General features: G+C 52.7%; 1 protein-coding gene across 3 annotated transcripts in view; it reads left to right on the forward strand.

Annotated features, from left to right (window-relative positions):
* Window positions 1-398: 398 nt before the first annotated feature.
* Window positions 399-19,256, forward strand: part of PAX7 (paired box 7) — a 101,252-nt gene continuing 82,394 nt past the window's right edge. For 2 of the 3 annotated variants that reach the window (XM_072883853.1, XM_072883855.1), the window contains exons 1-4: window positions 399-483; window positions 2,398-2,633; window positions 3,287-3,416; window positions 4,434-4,562. In XM_072883853.1, coding sequence (XP_072739954.1) covers window positions 399-483; window positions 2,398-2,633; window positions 3,287-3,416; window positions 4,434-4,562 — 580 coding nt within the window. Of the gene's footprint in view, window positions 484-2,397; window positions 2,634-3,286; window positions 3,417-4,427; window positions 4,563-19,256 lie in introns of all 3 variants that reach the window. The other variant, XM_072883854.1, reaches the window with a different exon arrangement.

Genomic DNA, 19,256 nt, shown 5'->3' on the forward strand with positions numbered 1-19,256 from the left:
CAGCCCAGCACCGAGGCAACTTCGGATGTGTCTGCTGCTCCCGGCAGCCCGGGTTACATTCCTCCGGAGCGCCCGCTCAGGCCGGTTGTGACATAGCCCTAAAACTTTAAGAGGAATTTCTGGTGGGTGATTCCCCCCGCTCCTTTCCCCACCCGACCCCCCTTTATTATTATTATTATTTATTATTTTTTATTATTATTCTTTTTTTCCCTGGAGCAAAGATTTCTCCCTTGTTTTGCAGCCGCGGGCTGGAAGAGAGAAGCGCTTCGGCCCCGAGGAGAGGCGGCCCCGCACCCCCCCCCCCCCCCGGCTCTCTCGGCTCTCCCGGGGCCAAGGGGTGCCTCCCGGTTTGGACCGGACCCGCTCCGCCGCCCCGAACCCCCACCCCACCCCCCACCATGGCAGCTCTGCCCGGGACGGTGCCTCGGATGATGCGCCCGGCTCCGGGGCAAAACTACCCTCGCACCGGCTTCCCCCTGGAAGGTAGGTCTGGGAAAGCACCTCTCGGAACCGCTCCCTCCCCCGGCACCTCGGCACAACCGGGGGGGCCGGCCTGGGCTGCTCCGGGTCGGGGGTGCAGCTAAACTTTGCAGCCGGGGGGGTTCCGACCGGAGCATCCAACTTCTCGCTGGTGTTTCGCTCCTTCCCTGCCCGCTGTCGCGGCTCCGTCCCCGCGAAATTACCGGGTTTTGCCTTTTTTTGTTTGTTTGTTTTATTTTCCCTATTTAAAGTAGTTTCACGCGTCCCGCAGATTTTGGGGGGGGCCGGTTCTCCTAGTTTGGTTTGGTTTTTAAACCCACAAACGTCCCCACGCTTTAATCGCCCTGAAAAGGTGGGGAAAACCAACCAAATTGATTGTTTTTAACTTTTCTGGGGGAAAAGAAGGGGAAAAACCCCAAGCCGGGGGTATGGGCTGGCTGCGGGCAGCCGAGATGTCCTTGGCCGGGGCTGGCGAGGGAAAAGGGGGGGGACTTTGTAGCTGTCACCTCGCGAAGTGCGGTGACATCCCCACCTCGCAGCGCATCAACTTTCCCCCTCCTCTGCTTTTTCTTTGTGTGACGGGGTTATTATTTCTAGGCACACAGCAAAAAAAAAAAAAGGGGGGGGGGACACCAAATTAGAGCGGGACCCCTCTCCCCGCATTTATTAAACAGGAAAATTTCATCCAGCCCGTGATCAAGTGGGGAAACTCAAAGCTGTGGCAAACCACGCAGGCTGCAAAACATACAAGCTGGGGGGATTTGTTGAAGTGCTTTTCTGTAGCAAATGAAGTAAAACAGACGGCAAGGGAAAGGATCAAAGGATTACAACAATATTTGCACAACATGACTGGGAATAATGAAAAGAGAGAGCGGCCGGCGGTTTTAGTACCTCTTGAATGTAAAATTGGCCACTCGAGTGTTATCTGTCGATAATGATATATCCAGGGAGTGCTGGCCAAGTGACTTGGAATTAGTGGTGCATGATTCTTGTTAAATCGCGAGGCAATTTCTGGAATCGACTTTTCTTTGTATAAAGAGAAAAATCACCCCCCTCGCCTTCCCTGTCCCTCGCCCCCTCCAGCCTTTCTGCAAATTACCCAGCTGAGTTCTCTCTCCCCTCCTTTTTTTTTCTTTCTTTTTTTTTTTTTTTTTAATTTCCAGCCTGTGAAATCGTATTAATCTGCAAGATCTACATTGCGAGATATTAAACAAATTGGGGAGGGGGATTAAGGAGCTGCTGGTCCCCCGCGCCGGGCGGGGATGCGCCGGGCGAGGGGCCGGGGAAGCGGCGCGGCCGCGGGAGATCCGCGCTTGCTCCGCACCTCCTCAAACCCTTTAAAACCCCACCAAAAGGAAAATAAAACCCCAACCAAAAAAGCCCCTGGAGGGTATTTAAAGAGGTTATTTCCAAAAGTTTGTTTGAAAGCTCCGTAATGTGAAGCAGCGTGCTTTTTTTGGGGGGAGACGGGGAAGTTTTGGGGGGCTTTGCCATGCGGTTTTAAATCTTTCCTTATTTAAAACGTCGGGTATGATTCAAAACATAGGTGTGAAATGCCAAAAATAGAGAGAGGGACACACAACCATAGCGGCCACCTCGGGGAGCGGGGTGATGGCGTGCGGGTCGTGGTCACTTTTATTTTTAAATAAATGAGCACATGGTCATTATTCTTTTCCCTCTATCTGCGAAAAGTTTCCCCGTGATGGGGAGAGAAACACCGAGGCCAGGGGATGGGCGAGGGGTTTCTCCCGTCTTTTAAAAATTCACATACCGGGAGAGAAGCTGAGGGTGCGGGGAGGGATGCACCCCGTTTTGCTGGGTTTTTCCTTCTTTTAACTTTTTTCCCCCCGTGTTGTTGGTTGTTTTTTTGGGTGGTTTTTTTTTTTTTTTTTTTTTTTCTTTCCCCTTGCTCTCCAGTTTCCACCCCGCTGGGCCAGGGCAGGGTGAACCAGCTCGGAGGGGTGTTCATCAACGGTCGCCCGCTGCCCAACCACATCCGGCATAAGATCGTGGAGATGGCTCACCACGGGATCCGGCCCTGCGTGATCTCCCGGCAATTGCGGGTCTCCCACGGCTGCGTCTCCAAAATCCTCTGCAGGTACCAGGAGACGGGCTCCATCCGTCCCGGAGCCATCGGAGGCAGCAAGCCCAGGGTGAGTGCAATGGGGGGGGCCGAGCTAAACAGCCCTCCTTATGTTAAAAAAAAAAAAAAAATTAAGATTTCTTCGGAGGGTATAAGGTTTTTTTCAGGTGGACGCACAGCGAAAGGGGGGAGGAGGGGAAGGAGCTTTATTAAAGCTGCAGTTTGCAGGCTCAGATGGGTAGAAATCGGTGCAGAGTTGAAGGCTATGAATAAATTAAAGTGATTTTTTTTTTTTTTCCCCCGTCTGCAACAAGTGGCGAGCGTTCAAGCATTTGCTTCAGCCCCGGTGTGTGGGGAGGAGGCAAGCCGGGGTGTTTCGGGGAATAATAAATCACGGGGTGTATATAACCCCCCCAAAAAAGCATTCCCTGCACCCCCGTCCTGTCTCCTTCCCCCCTGGGGCTCAGGATAAGCCCATCTCCTTGGCCCCCAGGGACTCTACTTTTAGGGTGGCCAACATTTGGGCAGGGGGGCCTTTCCCCAGCTTTATTTTCCTCCTTTTCCCCCTTCAAATCCCTATTCTTAGCCCCAAAACCAGCAGCCAGGGTGAGGAGGATTGAACTGAGCTGAACAGCTTCTCTTTTCAATTAAAAGCGCTTTTTTCTCTCCCCTTCCCTCTCTCTGCACACGCGGGCACGCACCGATGTCCCTTGATCACAAAAGCAGGTTGCGACTCCCGACGTGGAGAAGAAAATCGAGGAATACAAACGGGAAAACCCGGGGATGTTTAGCTGGGAGATCCGAGACAGGCTCCTGAAGGATGGGCACTGCGACCGGAGCACCGTGCCCTCAGGTGAGAAGGCAGCTTGGCAAGAAGGACACCCCGATACCCGCAGGAAGATGAAGGGAAACAATTATCGCCACCAAAAATATTTCCAGGGGCTACAAACATCCTCTTGGCCTTTGCTTTGATAGGGGAGGGGGGGGGGAAAAATCACCCCAAGCAAACCCACAGCAGCAAATAAATGCCAGGCGAGGGGGGGTGTGCCCTGGCCGCTGCGGTCTGCTGGAAAAACAAACACAAACAAACCAATTTTCCCAACTTATGCCAATTCCCTTGAAAGCAGGGGGGCTCCCGGTGTGGAGGGAGCAGACCCCATGCACGGGGACAGACCCCAACAAACCCAGGGTTAAAGGGGACCCCGGTTGTCTGTAGGGACTTGCTCATTTGGGGCTGCAGAGCAGCGTTTCCATCAGCCAGGGATCCCCATCGCCTGTGAAAAGCGACCCTGCACCCCAGTTTTGGGTCTGCAGGGATGTGTGAGCTTTTTGGGCCCAGCTGAGAGTTTTCCTCTGTTTTGGGGGGCTGAGCCTTCTCTGCAGGGCACATCTCCCCCAGAGCAGGACAGGGCCCAGGTCTGAATCCGGGCTGTGGGGTCCCATTTGGGGCTGGGGTGAAAGCTGGGTGGTGGGGGGCCTTTTCCCTGTTACAAAGCAGGTGATAACCCTGGGGGTGCACGACCCAGGGTGCTGCACCAGCTGTGATGCTCTGGGGCGTGTTGCGCACAATCGGGTGCTGCTCGTGCCGGGTGTCTCGGGGGACAGTGTGATGAGTGCGGGATGAGTGCGTCCAACTTTGGGCGTCCAGCTCGTTGCGATGGCGGGGGTGAACCCAGGGGTGTTTCGGAGGGCATGGAGGACTGGGCAGGTGCGTACCCCTGGGAAAAGGGGGTGCAGGTGCCCTTCGTGTGCGTGCAAGGCCTCCTGCCCAAGTCATGCAGCCCCGGCTTGGGTTTTCCTGGCCGGCTCCCACCTTGCCTTCCCAGGCAGCTTATACTTGCCTTTTTGTCTTTGACTGTCTGAGGTTTAGTGAGTTCGATTAGCCGTGTGCTACGCATCAAATTCGGGAAGAAAGAGGAAGAGGAGGACTGCGACAAGAAGGAGGAAGACGGGGAGAAGAAGGCCAAGCACAGCATAGACGGCATCCTGGGCGACAAAGGTAAAGGCAGCCGTGCGTGCCCCGGGGCTGTGCTGGAGGGGACATTTGGGAGAGAGGACCTGTCCCTCCCTGCCAAGAATAAGACAGGGGATGGCTCCAGAGCCTCTCGCGTTTGTCCTTTCTGAAAATGACCGGTGGCAGTGTCGAAGATGTGATGCAGGGCCCTGGGAGGGGAAGGTGGTACCCAGCCCTCGGGCTGAGGATGCTTTCCCAGGAGGAAGAGTTGTTGGCGTTTTGCTCTGGATCAATTATTTATAAAGGGGGAAAGGAGATGGCTGTGGGGGAGGCATCTCTGATTCCTACACGAATTTGTTCAACAGATTTCTCTCCTGCTCTCTAAGTGGTCCCCTGAAACTCTGGCTGACAGTTGACCGATTTGGCCAATCAATATCAATTAGAGAAGCCGGGATCGGCGCTGCGCTGGGGCTGCCGCGGAGCCACCGGTGCCGAGGGGAGACAGGAGGTCCTCGGATCGGAGGAAATGGGGGGTTCTGCACCCCTAAATAAAATCAGGGAAAATAAATCTGACCTTTCTGATTGAGGGCTTGAGGCCAGGCTGGTGGCAGGGGAGAGCAGGGGGCCCTGTTATCACCTCCCACCGGTGGCGCTTTCCTCTCGTGGGAGGAAAAATTAAACTTTTTAAAGCTCCTGTGCTGTAAATGTGGGGTGGGGGACGAGGCATGGTCGGAGCCGGCCGTTGCAGCGCTTGTAATTTTATTTTTTGCAAACTCGGTGGGGGTGATGATTCCCCTTTTCCCACCCCCAAAAAAGGGGGAAAGATGGCATTTTTAGGGGGCATAATTGAGGTTTATCAATGAGGGCGTTCGCAAAGACGGGGAAGTTTTGAGCAACGGGAGGGAGGAGCTGCTGTGTCGGTTTAGGCAGAAAATGATCTCCTTGTGTCGCAGAGCTCAGCGCTTTTTTTGGGGGGCAAACAGCAATTATACAAGCCTTGGGGATGGGCTTCAGGAAATTGGGGGTTGCTATTTTTCTCCAAAATTGATGGCAAAATGGCGATGGCCCAGGCCTCTCGGGGTTGAGTCGGTCGGAGTTTTGGGGGTTTTGTGATATCGTCGGTGTCGGGCCAAGAGGGAGCAGGGTGAGAGTTATTTTCTGTATGGAGAGGGTCCCCAGTCCGGGCGTGGGGAGGTGGGGCGGAATCGCTTACAAAGTTTCTCACTAGCTACAAAGTTTTCCCCATTTTGGGACAATGCAGGTGAGTGGGGAAATAATGAAGCGGGGGGATTTGGGGGCAGAAAAAAAGCTTCTCCGTGTCACCATCAAACGTTCCTGGGAGTTTTAAATGAAGGTGCACAAAAAGGGGTTTCTTTAAGGATCCGATCCTGGGGTTTGTTGTTTTTTTTTTTTCCCAAACTTGAAGATGAACTTCACTTAAAAAGACCTTCAAGTCTATTGAAGCTTTATAAGCAAAAGATTCCTGACCACAAAAGCAAACAGTAGAAGAAGAAGGGAAAAAAAAAAAAAAAGAAAAAAGAGAAAAAAAGGAGGGGGGGAAAAGGGGGAAAAACCCTAGGCTGCCTTAAAAATGGAGTAAAGGGATGGGGGAGGGAGGGCTTGTCTATTCTCATTCAAAATTCTGCAAGGAGGAGAAAAAGTTTGGACAAAGGGCCAAGGAAGGGAAGAAAGGGAGATAAATTATTCAAAACTCCCTGCTGTTAGATAGTTTTGTAATATTATAGGACCGTCTGTTGGAAAAAGGATAGCCGTTGGACGGTGCAAAATGTTGCTTGTGATTTGGAAACAGGCGATGCTCATTTGCAAATCGGGGCTATTGTGGCCGCGAAAAGCTCCCCCCCTCACTTTGGGGGGGTTAAATTTTATTTGGGGGGTGGGGGAGCTTTTGGGTTTTAAGATTTATTTTATTTGAGCCTCGTCGCTTGAAAAAAATATGATTTTTAAACTGCGGATTTCCTCCCCCCCCCCCGCCTTGTCCGTGTGTATTTCCCCCATCACCAGCCCCAAAATCAGAGCTGGAAGCTTTTTCTTCCTTAATAATATGCAGAAGTGCGTGTCAATAAGCAAAACAAAACGCTCTCCTCTTCCTTCATGGGTAATATCGCGGACAAATAAAACACGAGCCCCCATTTCTTTATGAAACCAGCCCGGTTTGAATCGAGTGCTAATTTGGGCAAATTCCTGAGGCCGGAGCCCGCGGAGCTCCGCGTTACTCCCAGCCGCAGGCTCCGCTCCCTCTCCCTTCCCTGCAGAGAAATCCCGATTTATCAGTAATTTGGGGGTTGGGTGTTTTTTTTTTTCCTCCCCCGCAATCGCGCCCTGGCTCCGTAGATTTGCGGAGAAATCCCCCCAAAAGGCTTTAATTTGGGGCTTGGGGAGGGGGGAAGCATCAGCCGCAGCGGGCTGGGTCCGAGCGCTGCCGCGATCGCCACCAGCTCGAGCGCAATTAAAAAATAATCATTTAAAAAAAAAAAAGTACTGCCGTCGATGTATATTTTCACGTCTGGAAAAGTTTTAATGGCCCCAATTAAGGTAATTGATGATTCAAGTTGTAAAACATTCCGAGGCGGTGAGTGTGCGCTGTTTATTTTTCCTTTTATTTTTTGCTCGGAAATAATATTACTCTTTAGAGATCTCCCCCCCCGCCCCCAGCCATTTTCCTGGGAGGTTTGCAAGAAAAATAAAAATACTAAAGCACTCCTGCCACTTGTTCTCCAGCTCTGCTTTTACTGCGTGGGTGTGGGGGTTTGGGTGGTTTTTGTTGGGTTTTTTTTAAGGCATTTTTATTCTTATTGCGGATGGGGGGGGAACTTTGTTTTGGCCTTTTTCCTCTTGACAAACGCCTTTGCTCCATTTGCGGGTTCTCCTTGCGGGGAGCCGGAGGAAGACAGCCCTAAATGCTCTCTCTTTTTAAGTGTTAAAGAAAGCTTCCACCCTGCGCCTGTTTCTTTCTATCGTCTGCTTGGCATTTAATAATGTTAAGACTTATTAGAGCTGGTAATGAAAACTGTGGCTGTTGAATAGGGAGCTGTGTTGGAGAAGGGTGTAATAGCTCCAAGGCATGCTAAGAAATGTATTTATCCCCAATCAGTACTCACTCTCTGAGTTCCCAGCACAAACGTTAAGTTGAAGGGTTTTAAGGCAGATTAAATTGAGCCTTTATTTCTTTGCACTTTCATCTTTAAACGGCTCACTCCAGCTAGCCCTGGGCATATATTCATGAGGCTTCACTTTATTTTTTTATTTTATTTTATTTTATTTTATTTTTTTATCCTTGTTAAGACCGAGTTATTATTATTTGGGGTTGTTGTTATTTATTATGACTGGTGGGGTTTATTAGGGAGGGTCACGCGTGGGTGATGCGCTGTTCTCCCGCACATCCGAGGGGCTCGGTGGGGATGGGGGGGGTCATTTGGGCAACCCCAAATCTCAGGGGGTGCTGGGGAAGGTGCTCCGCGTTTCAAGCGGGAGGAGCAGGGCGGGGGTATTAACTGCAAGCAGGCGCGGGGGAAGGGGGGGCCGGCGGGGATTCGGGGAAGGCGAGCTGCCTGCACTGGGGGAGAGGGAAGGTCGGCGGGTCCCCCCCGTCCCCCCCTTGGCGTGTCACCCCACGGCCACGGGTGGGGGGAGCCGGTCCTGCCCCTGCCCCGCTCCGGGATGCAGGGCAGGATGCTCAGGGCTCGCAGGCAGCGGGGGCACCCAGCGGGTTGTACCCGGGGTGAAAATACAGATTTATTTTTTTTTTTTTAAGTAATTTTCTCCCCTGTTTTATTTCTCTGAACTCCGCTTTATCGCACGGAGTTTCTTCCACCGATCACCACTCGATTTTTCTGTCGATCTCCGCCCCGTGGCAGCGTGGAAATATTGCGTGGGACGGGGAAACCCGGGTGTGAAAGCCAAGGGGGGGTAGCAGAGGGGTTCATTCTGGGGGGACACACACGTCCAGGTGTGCAGAGCACTTGGGGGATGTTGGGGGGATAACTCGGGGGATAACGATTTCATCTGGTAGCAGTCCCGTGTGGGGGCTTGGGGGCTGGAGACGGTTCGGCCCAGGGGTACAAGGTCCTGCCCAATTTAATTAGGCTCGGGGGAGGGAAGGGAGAGGGAGAATGAAGGGGGACACCCCCTCCCTTGCTTCCACACCTGGAAAGGGGCTTTGTTTCCTGGGGGGGGCGGGGGGGGGGAGAGAGGGGATACGGAGTCAATTTATCAGCAAACAATCTGCATCGATTTAAAACCAACAAGCGCTCTCTCTGTAAATGTATGTTTAGAAGGGAGGGGGGGAATAGACACTTCATCAAATCAAGGGATTACGAAAGGTTGGCAATCTAATCAAACAGAGACCAGGCGGGATTTGTGAGTGTTGCGAGTGGGATCAGCTCTAATAATGGGGGGCAGGAAAGAGATAGGGTAGTGTCAAGCAATTCATTGGCTTTAGGCTGAGTTATTCTGTGCATATTTCAGGGAGAGAGAGGAGGGAAAAGGAGGGGAGAGGAAAAAAAAAAAGGCAGGGAGAGGGAGAAGGAAGGGGGGGCTGGATGTGAGCACACAGGGAGCTTACATGTCACAAAAAAAGCTGAGACAAATGAGGTACAACAATAAACACAGATAACAATTACAAAGGCAAACAGTGGCTTTTGGGAACAAGTAGCTGCAGAACCTGGTCTACATAAACAAAGTAGGCAAATGTTTGCAAGATAAACTCCTTCCTAAATCAAGTGTGACGGGAAGGAGAGAAGAGAGGAGGAGAGATAAGGTTGGAAGGGGGAATAAACGAGTATAATCTAATACAAGACGTCTTAAAAAACAAACTTAAGACAAGGATGCGGGGAGAGAGGTTCAATTATACAGTAGGAAGTGAAATAATATAAGGGAGATGTTTGTGATCCAGGGGTTGTTTGGGTTTTTTCTTTTCCTACATCATCCCCCTCCTTCTTTCGGGGAGAAGAATAGCTTCAATCCTAGACCGGGGAAAATATAAGGCAAATGTGGGTATCAGGAGCGCGGGCTGGCAGGTGGGGTGCCCGGGGTCCAGCTCGGAAGGGGAAGGAAATACATTCGAGAGGTTATAATCTGTACTTGGAAGGTGGATGGCAGATCGGAGCCCCGGGAGGCTCGGCAGCAGGGCTCCGGCGATGCGGGGGAGGTGGATGCCGGCAGAGGAGAGGGAGGCAGCCGTGCGGTCTCTTTCTAATCCGAGGGTTCGCCCGTGATCGGGGTGGGAGAGAGGAGGCAGGGAGGGAGTGAAGCGGCAGGAAGGCTGCAGGGGAAGCGTGGGACCCAGGTGTGTGCAGGGGTTGTTCGGAAACAAACAGATCCCCCCCCAAAACCACCGCTCTTAACCCCCAAATAATTTAAAGAAGTAGTTTAAGGCTGTGTTGGGGCTTATTCTCTTTTAGAGAGACATGTATATATGGATGTCTCCAAATGAGAATTGTATATAAGAGGGGAGAGACGTGTCTGCAGTGTGGTTAAAGGAATTAGATATTTACCAGTTTGAAATAAGCCTGGTTATAAAAAAAGGGAGAGAGAGAGAGACACTGAAAAGATGAGACGGGAGAACACTTCAAACGAATTCATCATCTGGAGTGGTGAAGGGGAGATTTAGAGACAGTATTGGGAAGTTATTTAGATATTAATAACATATTTTCCTGAGGCGTCAGGAGTGCCTCCATACGCACTTTTTTCTCGCAGCTATTTGGCTGGGTGAAATATGGGAGACCCAAATGTTGGGAAGAGATAACACAATCAGCCTAGCCCTGGTCCTGTGACTGCATCATAGCATTAAACCCGGATTAACCTCCCCTTTCTCCCCCTCCCCCTCTCCCAGTTCCCCCCCCCAGCCCCCCCGAGAAGCTTTCCAAATTTTTCAGGGGAATTTACATGGCAGGATTTTAAAGCACATATAACACTAGCCTTAAAGCTGTAAGGTACTTACTCGAGCATTAGGGTAAGGCGCGGGGGGGGAAGTATCTTTCTGAAAATTACGTTTGCTACAAAAGAAATAAGCAAATAAGGGGCCCTCTTAAGACCTGAGCTTTGGAGATATTATATATTTATAGAGACTATTCTTAAAAAAAAAAAAGCCCATTTCAATCAGCTGCCACATTACTCTTCTCTCCACCACCGGGGTTTGCCTTTTTTTTTTTTTAATTTAATCTGAACTTCACTCTGATTTGGGCTCTGTTTCTTTTTGGGGGGCGAGGAGATGCTGGGGGGGGATCCCAGGCCGGGAAGCAGCAGAGGGCTCCGAGCCAGGGGGGGACGGGGAGGGGGAACCCCCGCGTTCCCCGGCCGGGCACCGCTTCCCCTCCCAGGAGCGTTGAGGGTGCAGGTGGAGCAACCGGAGCCCTCGGGGTTGGGTTTGGGGGGCTCCTTGTCCCCTCCTCCCCAGGAAAAAAAAGAAATTCGGGAGTTGGGAAGCGCAGGTGCAGCTCGGGGAGGGAGGAGAGGTTGGGGTGGGGATGCCGCCTTGCCGGCGGGCCCGGGAGTGAGGGGGTTGCTGCATCCCCCCCCGTCTGCCGGCATCTCCCCCTCCCCAAAAACCTCCTCCTCCTTCCCGGCTCATCCCGACCCGGGGATGGGACTCGCTCGGGAGGGCTCGCCTGCGCCCTCGCACTTTGCATGATCTTGCCACAAAAGAAATTAGATGTCAGCTAATGCCTGTTTATAAAGACATTTGTCATCCGGAGTTGGGGAGAAGTGGGGAAGAGATGAGGAGGTGCGGGGGAGGGCGAGAACCAGCATCGGAGGTTTTTTTTTTTAAGGCAGAGTATGAAGGTGCAAGTGGTGATGATGATGACGATATTTTGGGGGCACGGTCCGGGACTGACCCCTGCACTTGAACAGACCTCAGGGCTGTCGGAAGGGAGAGGGAGGATTGCATCTCCTTGGAGGAGGATTGCATCTCCTTGGAGGAGGATTGCATCTCCTTGGAGGGGCTGGGAAGGGGAGGGAGGGGGGGCGGAAAAAGAACAAGAAAAAGTAGGTGAGGAAAAGTAGAGGCAGCTTGAGGAAATTGAGAAGCTTATAGTCTTTGATCCTTGGATGCTTTTCCTTATCAGAAACATTTGTGGTGACACCGGTACAAAGGAAGTTCATCATATTACAGACTGCCAGGGCTGCTTGCAGGAATCACTGTCTATTAATTAGCAGGCGCTCTGTCTTGTGGGACATACTAGATCTGAGGCTACATATTACTTGCTTGGATGCTCTGGGTCCTGTGATGAATCGTTGTAAAGGGCCGTTGCTGTTTATAGGCTCTGCAGGGATAGCCAAGGCAGGGGGAGGCGGGGAGGGCCCTCGGCTCATTCATGAAATGTATCTATATCTATCAATCTATAGCTGGAGATGGGGAGGGAGAGGGGAAGGGGGTCGCTCATTCATGAAGTCTGGAGCTGGGGAGACATCTTAGCTCATCCATCTTGTGCGCGGCTGCGGGCCGGCCGGGCCGCGCAGCTCGGGGGCTCCTGGAGGGTTCCGGGCTTGAGCGGAGGAAGAGGAGGAAAAGTGCTTGTTTAGAGTTAAAAATATGGTAACAAATCACTAAAGAAGACTAGCCAAGTCTCCTTGGAGAGAGGGCAAGTGAGGCGAGGAGGTCGCGCTGGAAATGGAGGGTTTCCCTCCCCTCAACAGCATCCCACCCGAGGATGCTCCCCTCGCACCTCCACCTGCCACCGCAAAAAAAAAAAAAAGGCCTTTTTTGGGGGGGGAAAAAAGCTGGGGTTCAAAGGGGGGACTGCCTTTCCTATGGCTGTCGGACCCCGCTGCCCTGCCCCGCCGGAGGTGGGCTGTGGGGACGCGGGGAGGGCACGGAGGGGTGCCCCGCAGCCCCACGGAGGGGTGCCCCGCAGCCCCACGGAGGGATGCTCCGCAGCCCCGAGGGAGGTTTCGGGGGGCTCGGCGGAGGAAGGGAGAGCGCAAACTCTTTTTACACCCGCTCTCCCCTTCAAGTTGGCTGTCCCCTGCCCGCGGGCTCGCTCGCTCTCCCTGGAAGAGGGAGGAAAAACCCTTCTTGGTTTTCACTCTTCTCTTGTTGGGTTTTTTTTTTTTTTTTTTTTGTTGCTGTTGCTAAAATTGGAAGGCAGCACTCTGCCTGACCCTGGGGAGCGGGGCTGAGGGCAGGGCTGCCGGCGGGGCTCCCTCCCGGGCGAGGTGCGGGCGGGCGGGGGGGCACAGCCGGCAGCCTCCAGCCTTCACTGCCGCCTTTGTCCGGAGACCCTAAAGCCCGCGGATCAAAGTGACCTGGTGGCATCTTTAAGGGGGGGGGGGGGGCGAAGCCAGTTATGAAACTGCTGTCCCCAAACCCGGGGGGGGGGGGGGGGGGCGGTGTGTCCGAAAAAAATGTTATTTTGCTGTTTTCGAAAGGAATTTCCATTCCGTTCCTGCCATTTCCATTTGCGTCCAAATCTGGAGTGGAGGGGAAAGTCCGGAGCGACGGCAATGCTGTAAATTTTTTTTTTTTTTTTCCCATTCCCATTATGGGGACGAATTGATTTGCATTTTTATTGGGAATTAAAGGAGAGGGAGGAAAGTTGACTCGACAGGATTGCTCAACGAGAAGCTGCTTGTGAGCAACTCCCAAGTGGAGTTAAAAATATTGGGGTGATTTTCGCCTTGCCTAAAGTTAGAAGAAGGGTCCTTAAATCGTCCGTGGAACTCCCCACTGTTAAACAACTTCGCAAAGATTTTTTCTGTTGTTGTTGGTTTTTTTCCTTGTGAAAAATCAATCCAAGCAGAGCCTCGTCTTGCGCTTTAATAAAGATCCACCGGCTGCATTATTTTGCATTTTTAAATGTAGAAACGTCTTTAGAAGGAGAGGGTGAAGGTACAAAGGACACTTCGATGTCGAGGGATATTCAGGGGACAGTCATGTTTAAATTCGCTACAATTGTCTCCGGCACATTTGATTGCTCGGAAAAAGAAAGAAACACTGACATGAATAGGAATGGGGGCTGGGGGGGCCGGGATTAATAGCCCCCAACCTTTGTATGGTGTAAATTATCCAAGCGAGGGCAGATAGCCGGAGCTGCTGGTGATTTTAAAGGACTATATACATATGCCCACGTATAGACGCGCGTACTTAGTAAAAAGCTGGCGTTTTCCAGAGGGATTCGTTATTTCTGGGCAGTAACTTAATTCTTTGTAAATTCTTTCCCCACTTCTCGAGAAGATGCCTGTTTGATGCTAACTAGCAGCAAATTGAGCTATTTGAAGCTTTTTAAAATTTTTTTTTTTTTTTTTGAGAATGTGAATATTTGGGTTGTACCTTGTTGCCCTGTCTCTTTTTCCTGGAGTTTTCCCCTTAATCTCCTTCCAGCCACAAACCCTCCCTTGTGCATGCGGCTGAATATGCTCGCAGCGGGTAAGCTGCGATTTCCATTCCTGAAACTCCAGCAAAAGGAGGAGAAAAGTTTGGGGGCTTTAACAAATGTGGGGTTTTTAAACAAACAAACAAAATAACTCGGTTCTTGCCACCCCCTAGTCACTGGAGGGGGGGATGTAAAGAGGGAGAGACCGTACAGCCCCAGATTAAGACGCATCTGAAGGACGAGGGGATCCAAGACGGTTAAATCTAAGTGATGTTTGGGGGAAAATTATATATATATATATATATAAAATGTCAAAATCTCCGTGCTTCTCAAGGGAAAGTGCTCAAAGGTTAATAGTGCAGAAGTGGACAATCTTCCCCATTTCTGCTTGGCAAGAGCGTCTTAGCAAATCTCTGTCAAGGAGAAAAATAGGGTGGTGGTCGTGATCAATTGCTAAAGAATAAAATAACTTCAGCGCAGAAGGCTGGCTGGGTTTAGAGTTCAGTTGCAAAGAGTCAAGTGTTCCCCGCGGAGAAAAAAATACCCCCGTCCCCCCCCCCCCCCCCCCCCGGCAGCTCAAAGCGCAGGAGGGAAACCCAAATATTGTAATTATTTTTCCCCTGCGAGGCGGGCAGGGAAGGGAAAAAGCGGAGCCGAACCCCCCGCGCCCTCGCTCCTCTCCCGGCTGCTGTGACTTCGTGACTTTTCTCTCCGATTTTAAACTTTACCCAGGCTGAATTTGATCTTTTTAACTCTTTTGCCCCCCCCTCTCTCCCCCCTCCTTTTCTGACGGTATTTTTTTCTCACTCTGTTTTCTCCCCTTAACCTCCTCTTTTTTTTGTCCGCCTTTCATTTGAAGCGAGGCTTTACAGCTTGCTACACTTTCTAAGTGCATCAATAGCCACTTTAGAAATACAAACAACTTTTAAAGATAAAATAACCAAACCAGAATGGGACTTTCAATGGGGGAATAGTTGTTGTCCTTTACCATGGAGTGTGCAGCCGCCTCTGCCTAATCCAGCTTTCATTTTCACCGACAAATGCCAAGAATCTATATCTGTCTCCCAACCCCTCGGGAGCTTGATTACACGACAAAAGGCTGCCATTATCCGCAGGAGAAAACAGGGAGGGGACACGGGGGCTCGGGCCTCTGAGGATGAGGGCATCTCCAAACTATTGACTTAGTGGATGAAGTCAAGAGCAAACACGCTGAGATCTAAAGGGGGGGAAGGCTCTGGCGGAGGGGGGGGGATGCTCAGGGAAGGAGCGGAGGAAAAGCAGCAGCAGCAAGTCCTTGAAAGTAGCGCGGAATGGGAAGCAGAGAGTTTGGGGGGAATTAATCCCACTGTGGAAAGGTTTTTCTCCCTCCCCACGCAAGAGCAGGTTGATCGGGGAAAGCTCCCACTCGCTCTCCCACCCCCTGTTATTATTTTTTTTCCCCGCCGTGTGTCTTCCCTCGTGGTGAGATTTATTTTTTTAAAGCTCTTCTCCACCTTCCCCGCGGGGAATTTGGGTCTTTCCTCCCGCTGACAGGGGAAAAAAAGAGGAAAAACCCAAACCCCGCTTCTTGGGGACACGGCCGGGATGGCGCGGGGGTCCCATGCATCCGCCCCGGGATGGTCGCAGCATCTCTCCCCAGGCTGGTGGTACCCCCAAGATAGTCTCCCCCCAAAGTTTGGGGAGCACAGGGCATGGGGAAATCCCCCCCCCCCGCTGCCCCTTGCAGCACGGAGACGGGGCAAAAGCCCGGCGGCCGGACCCCGGTTTTCTCCCCAAACTGGGAATAAACCGGGTCAAGGTCTCGGCTGCGCCTTTGCCCACGGAGCCACGCTTGCTCCCCGGGCTCGGCCCCGCAAGAAGGGCTGCGACTTAGGGGCTGCGAGGGATGGGGAGGGGGGGAACCTGCCTGCGAAGCCCCCGCGGGTCTGGCAGGGGGGAGAAGTCACCCCACGCCGCTGCTTTTCAGGTTGAACTGGCTGCGTCGTGCATGACTGCCTCATTAGCCACTGCTGAGCCGGGATTTGCGGTCCAGGCTCATCCCGGCCCGTCGCGGACAAAAGTTATTTCAGCCCTATCTGTAATTTATCTGGGTCACCTAGGGAGAAATCCGCCGGGTACGGAAAGTCCTAGAAGCGGTACCAAAGGAGTCCCACCGCCCTTAATTACTCTTTAATCAACCTAACGCAGTGGTCCCTTTAAAGAGCTGCTTTTGGTGCAAGAGCTGCGTTTAAGCATCTGCTTCCCGGCCGAGGCTGGGGAGCCAAAAACCTGCTCCGGCTGAGGGGATTTAAAGGTGTGGAGCGTGTGTTTCGGGCTGGCCCTGCGAGCATCCCTTTTGCTGTAATCGCTAAAGTATTAAACAAAGGGAGAGGGTGGCGGGGAGGTGGGAAGAACCTGGAGGATCCGATTTAAACTACAAAGGCACAAAAGGAGCCTAAATTCATCTCTTGAGCGAAATTCATCTTTGCGGGGAGCGCAGGGGAGAGCGGGCTGGGATTGCAGCCCATCTCCGGGCTCCTCGGCTGGGCTTCTCCTCCTTGCAACAAGCCCAGCCGGAGAGTTTATTTTCTATTCCCCCCCCCCCTTCGTGATATATAGAAAAAGGCGGGGAACCTGCTGTTCGCAGCGGGATCCTGACCTAGGACCGGGGCGGCGAGGTTTCCTTGCCGAAATTTTGCTTTGCTTTGGGAAAGCCGCACGGCATCCCCCGGCTTTGCGGTCCTACGGACAGTTCACTGCCTGGCAGGGAAAGAGCAGCTGCTGTGAGAGAGAATAAGTATGAGAAGAAAGAAAAAAAAAAAATCCTCGTAATCTTGGGACGTATATAATCTCCGTCTCCCTGAATCCCAAAAGGCAGCGGGCCCGTCTCTCTGATTTATTTTTACGCTAGCCTAGTTTGCATCCCAAAGAAGTAAACTGCTATTTTTAACCACTGGTTTAAAGCTTAATTAAAAGCCCCTAAACTGATTGTTTTGAAAATTGATTTAGAGGAATTGCCCCAGGGCTGAGACGCTATCTAAGCCAAGTTGCAGTCCCAGAGCTCGCAGGGCTGTCGGAATCGTTAACCCCGAAGAGGCAGGAGCCGCCGGGTGGGGATGAGACCCGGGCCAGCGGGGTCCCTGCACCCTCTGGAAAGAAAGGTCCTTTGTTAGGCCCGGCTGCTGGCTTGCTTGGGTGGATCTCCGCTGCTTTCCTGGAGTTTATCAGGTTTAATTGAATTAAGGGAAGCTCGGAGATGCTTGTGACACCGGGATGGCAGAGCTCTTCCTTTCATCTGCACATCTTAGGGACCGGAGCCCCTCCGGGGGGTCCTCGCCGGGCTTCGGGAGGGTGGACGCAGGAGAGAGGGGCCACGCCATCTCCAAAGGTGGGCTGTGCTACGGGGGGACAGGTTTTTTGGGGCCCAGACCCCTTTCTCCCCCAGCCAGCCTCCTTTTTCCCAGCCCTCCGCGTCCGCAGAGCCCGGGATGCTGCCGCTTGTAATGATCTTCAATTGCTTCCCCGGGAGAAGGGGCTTTACCTGCTTAGGGGGTGAAAGGAAAGTTGGTTTGAAGGCTTTTGGGGGGGGGGATGGGAAGGGAAGTGGCATTTCAGCTCCGTAATTAGATGTAAACAAGAATAGAGACGGGGCTCCATGGTCAGACAACTTGATTGTTAAGGGATTAACACCTAAGTAAACCAATAAAGGCTCCGCGTTGCTGGCGAGAGGGCTGCGGGCCAGGCAGGGGCTGTGTAAGACTATCAAGGCCTAATGGCCCCCCCGGCAGAGCCAGGGCAGCATGTTAATAAACCCCCGAGAAAAGGGAGGTTTATTCCCGGCTTGGACACGTGTGGGGCCACCCCAGCAATTTTAGGAGCCCGGTTTTTAAGGTTCTTGGCAAAGGTTTGAGTTGTTGGTGCTGTTTCTGCTGCCTGGGAAGCGAGGGGCCGTTCCCTTCTCTCCTTCGGGATGCCTCAAGGTAGGCACCCGTCGTTACCCGGCGCCCATCATTACCCGGCCCCCATCGCCCTATTTATTAGGGAAATAAATGAGTTGGCAGGGGGTCTCCTACCCACCCGTCTGGGGCAGAGCCCTCCCGTGTATGTAAGTAGGACGGTTTCTTTTGTATAAGGGAAACTGCAGGTTCCTTCAACCCTTTCGTTTCTCCATCCCTTCTTAATAGCTTAAAAAAAAAGAATCCTTCAGAGCCAGCTCGAGCAAAACCCTCCTGGGCGTAGCTCTCCAGGTTTGCCTCCAACTGGGCTTTTGTGGTCACTTCTTCTCCTCCCAGCTCGCCCTGGGTTGGTATTTCCCCCCCGCCTCCCCTCCAGCCCCGGCCAGACTTTAAGCGGATGGAGGAGTTTAACCTTTGGAAAAAAATCAGGTCTGGCCTTAAGTGATGTGGTGGTACCTGTAAGCCTGATTTCCATGGCTTTCTGCCGGCGTGGATTTGGGATTGAGAGGTACCTGAAAGGCTCAGCCTGAGTTCAATAACTTGGGTCTGTTTTGTTTTCCTCCATCTCCCCAGCTTCCAGTGGTCTCTTTACTCCGCTGGCAAGGCTAATATCGGAGCACTCTAGGGTGTGGGTATTTCTTCCTCCTGATTGCAAATAACCGAAAGATTAGCACCAGCAGCTGTTTGGAATTGGAACAATGGAGAGACCTAGGAAGTGGAGAAATTGAAAAAGGAGAACCCCCCTCCTAATCACCCAGCTCAAAGTTCACCAAGTCAGACTGCATGACTTAACGTGACCTCCACCTCGGCTTCACAGGGCTGTTTGCTTATATGAAGGCTGGGGGGAGGCAGAAAGAGAGAGGGAAGGGGGGGAGAGAGGGGCGTTTAATGAAATTTCCGATCGAAATGCGCGGTTATTGCGCGCCTGGACGGTCCGGGTTGCTCTCGGCCCTTGCCCCGTAGGGCGGGTTTAGGGGGTTCCCTACCCCCCGCCCCGGGGGGGAATGAGCCCCCTCTGTCCTCTTCAGGGGACAGCCCCGAGGCTCGCCCCCTCCCCGGGGGGCCCGATCCTCCATCCCGGGCAACCCGGCGTCCGTCCCTGCAAGAGGCGCCGGGGACGGGCTGCCCTCCCCGGGCAGTGACATCCCGGGCGGGGGGGTCCGCGGTGGGGCTGGGGTCCCCGCTGTGGGGCGGGGGGATCGGGTTCACACAGCAGCCCGGCCCTGCGCTGGCTGGTGAAGTGTGAGAGCGGCTGAGCTGTCAGGAGGGGTTTGAATGGGATCTCCTAATGGATTTGACTCGGAAATCTCGACTTGACCAGTTTTTTCCTCTTTAAAACAAACTCATTAAACTTGTCAACACTCATTAGGGCCTTAAAACGCTGAACTGGAGTCACTGGGGAGAGCGGTTGGTGGGGGGCTGCCTCGGGAAGGAGAGCCGGGGAGGGGGGCAGCCGAGCATCGCCTCCGCGC

This window comes from Ciconia boyciana, chromosome 19, assembly GCF_034638445.1.
Source record: "Ciconia boyciana chromosome 19, ASM3463844v1, whole genome shotgun sequence".
NCBI classification, from domain to species: domain Eukaryota; kingdom Metazoa; phylum Chordata; class Aves; order Ciconiiformes; family Ciconiidae; genus Ciconia; species Ciconia boyciana.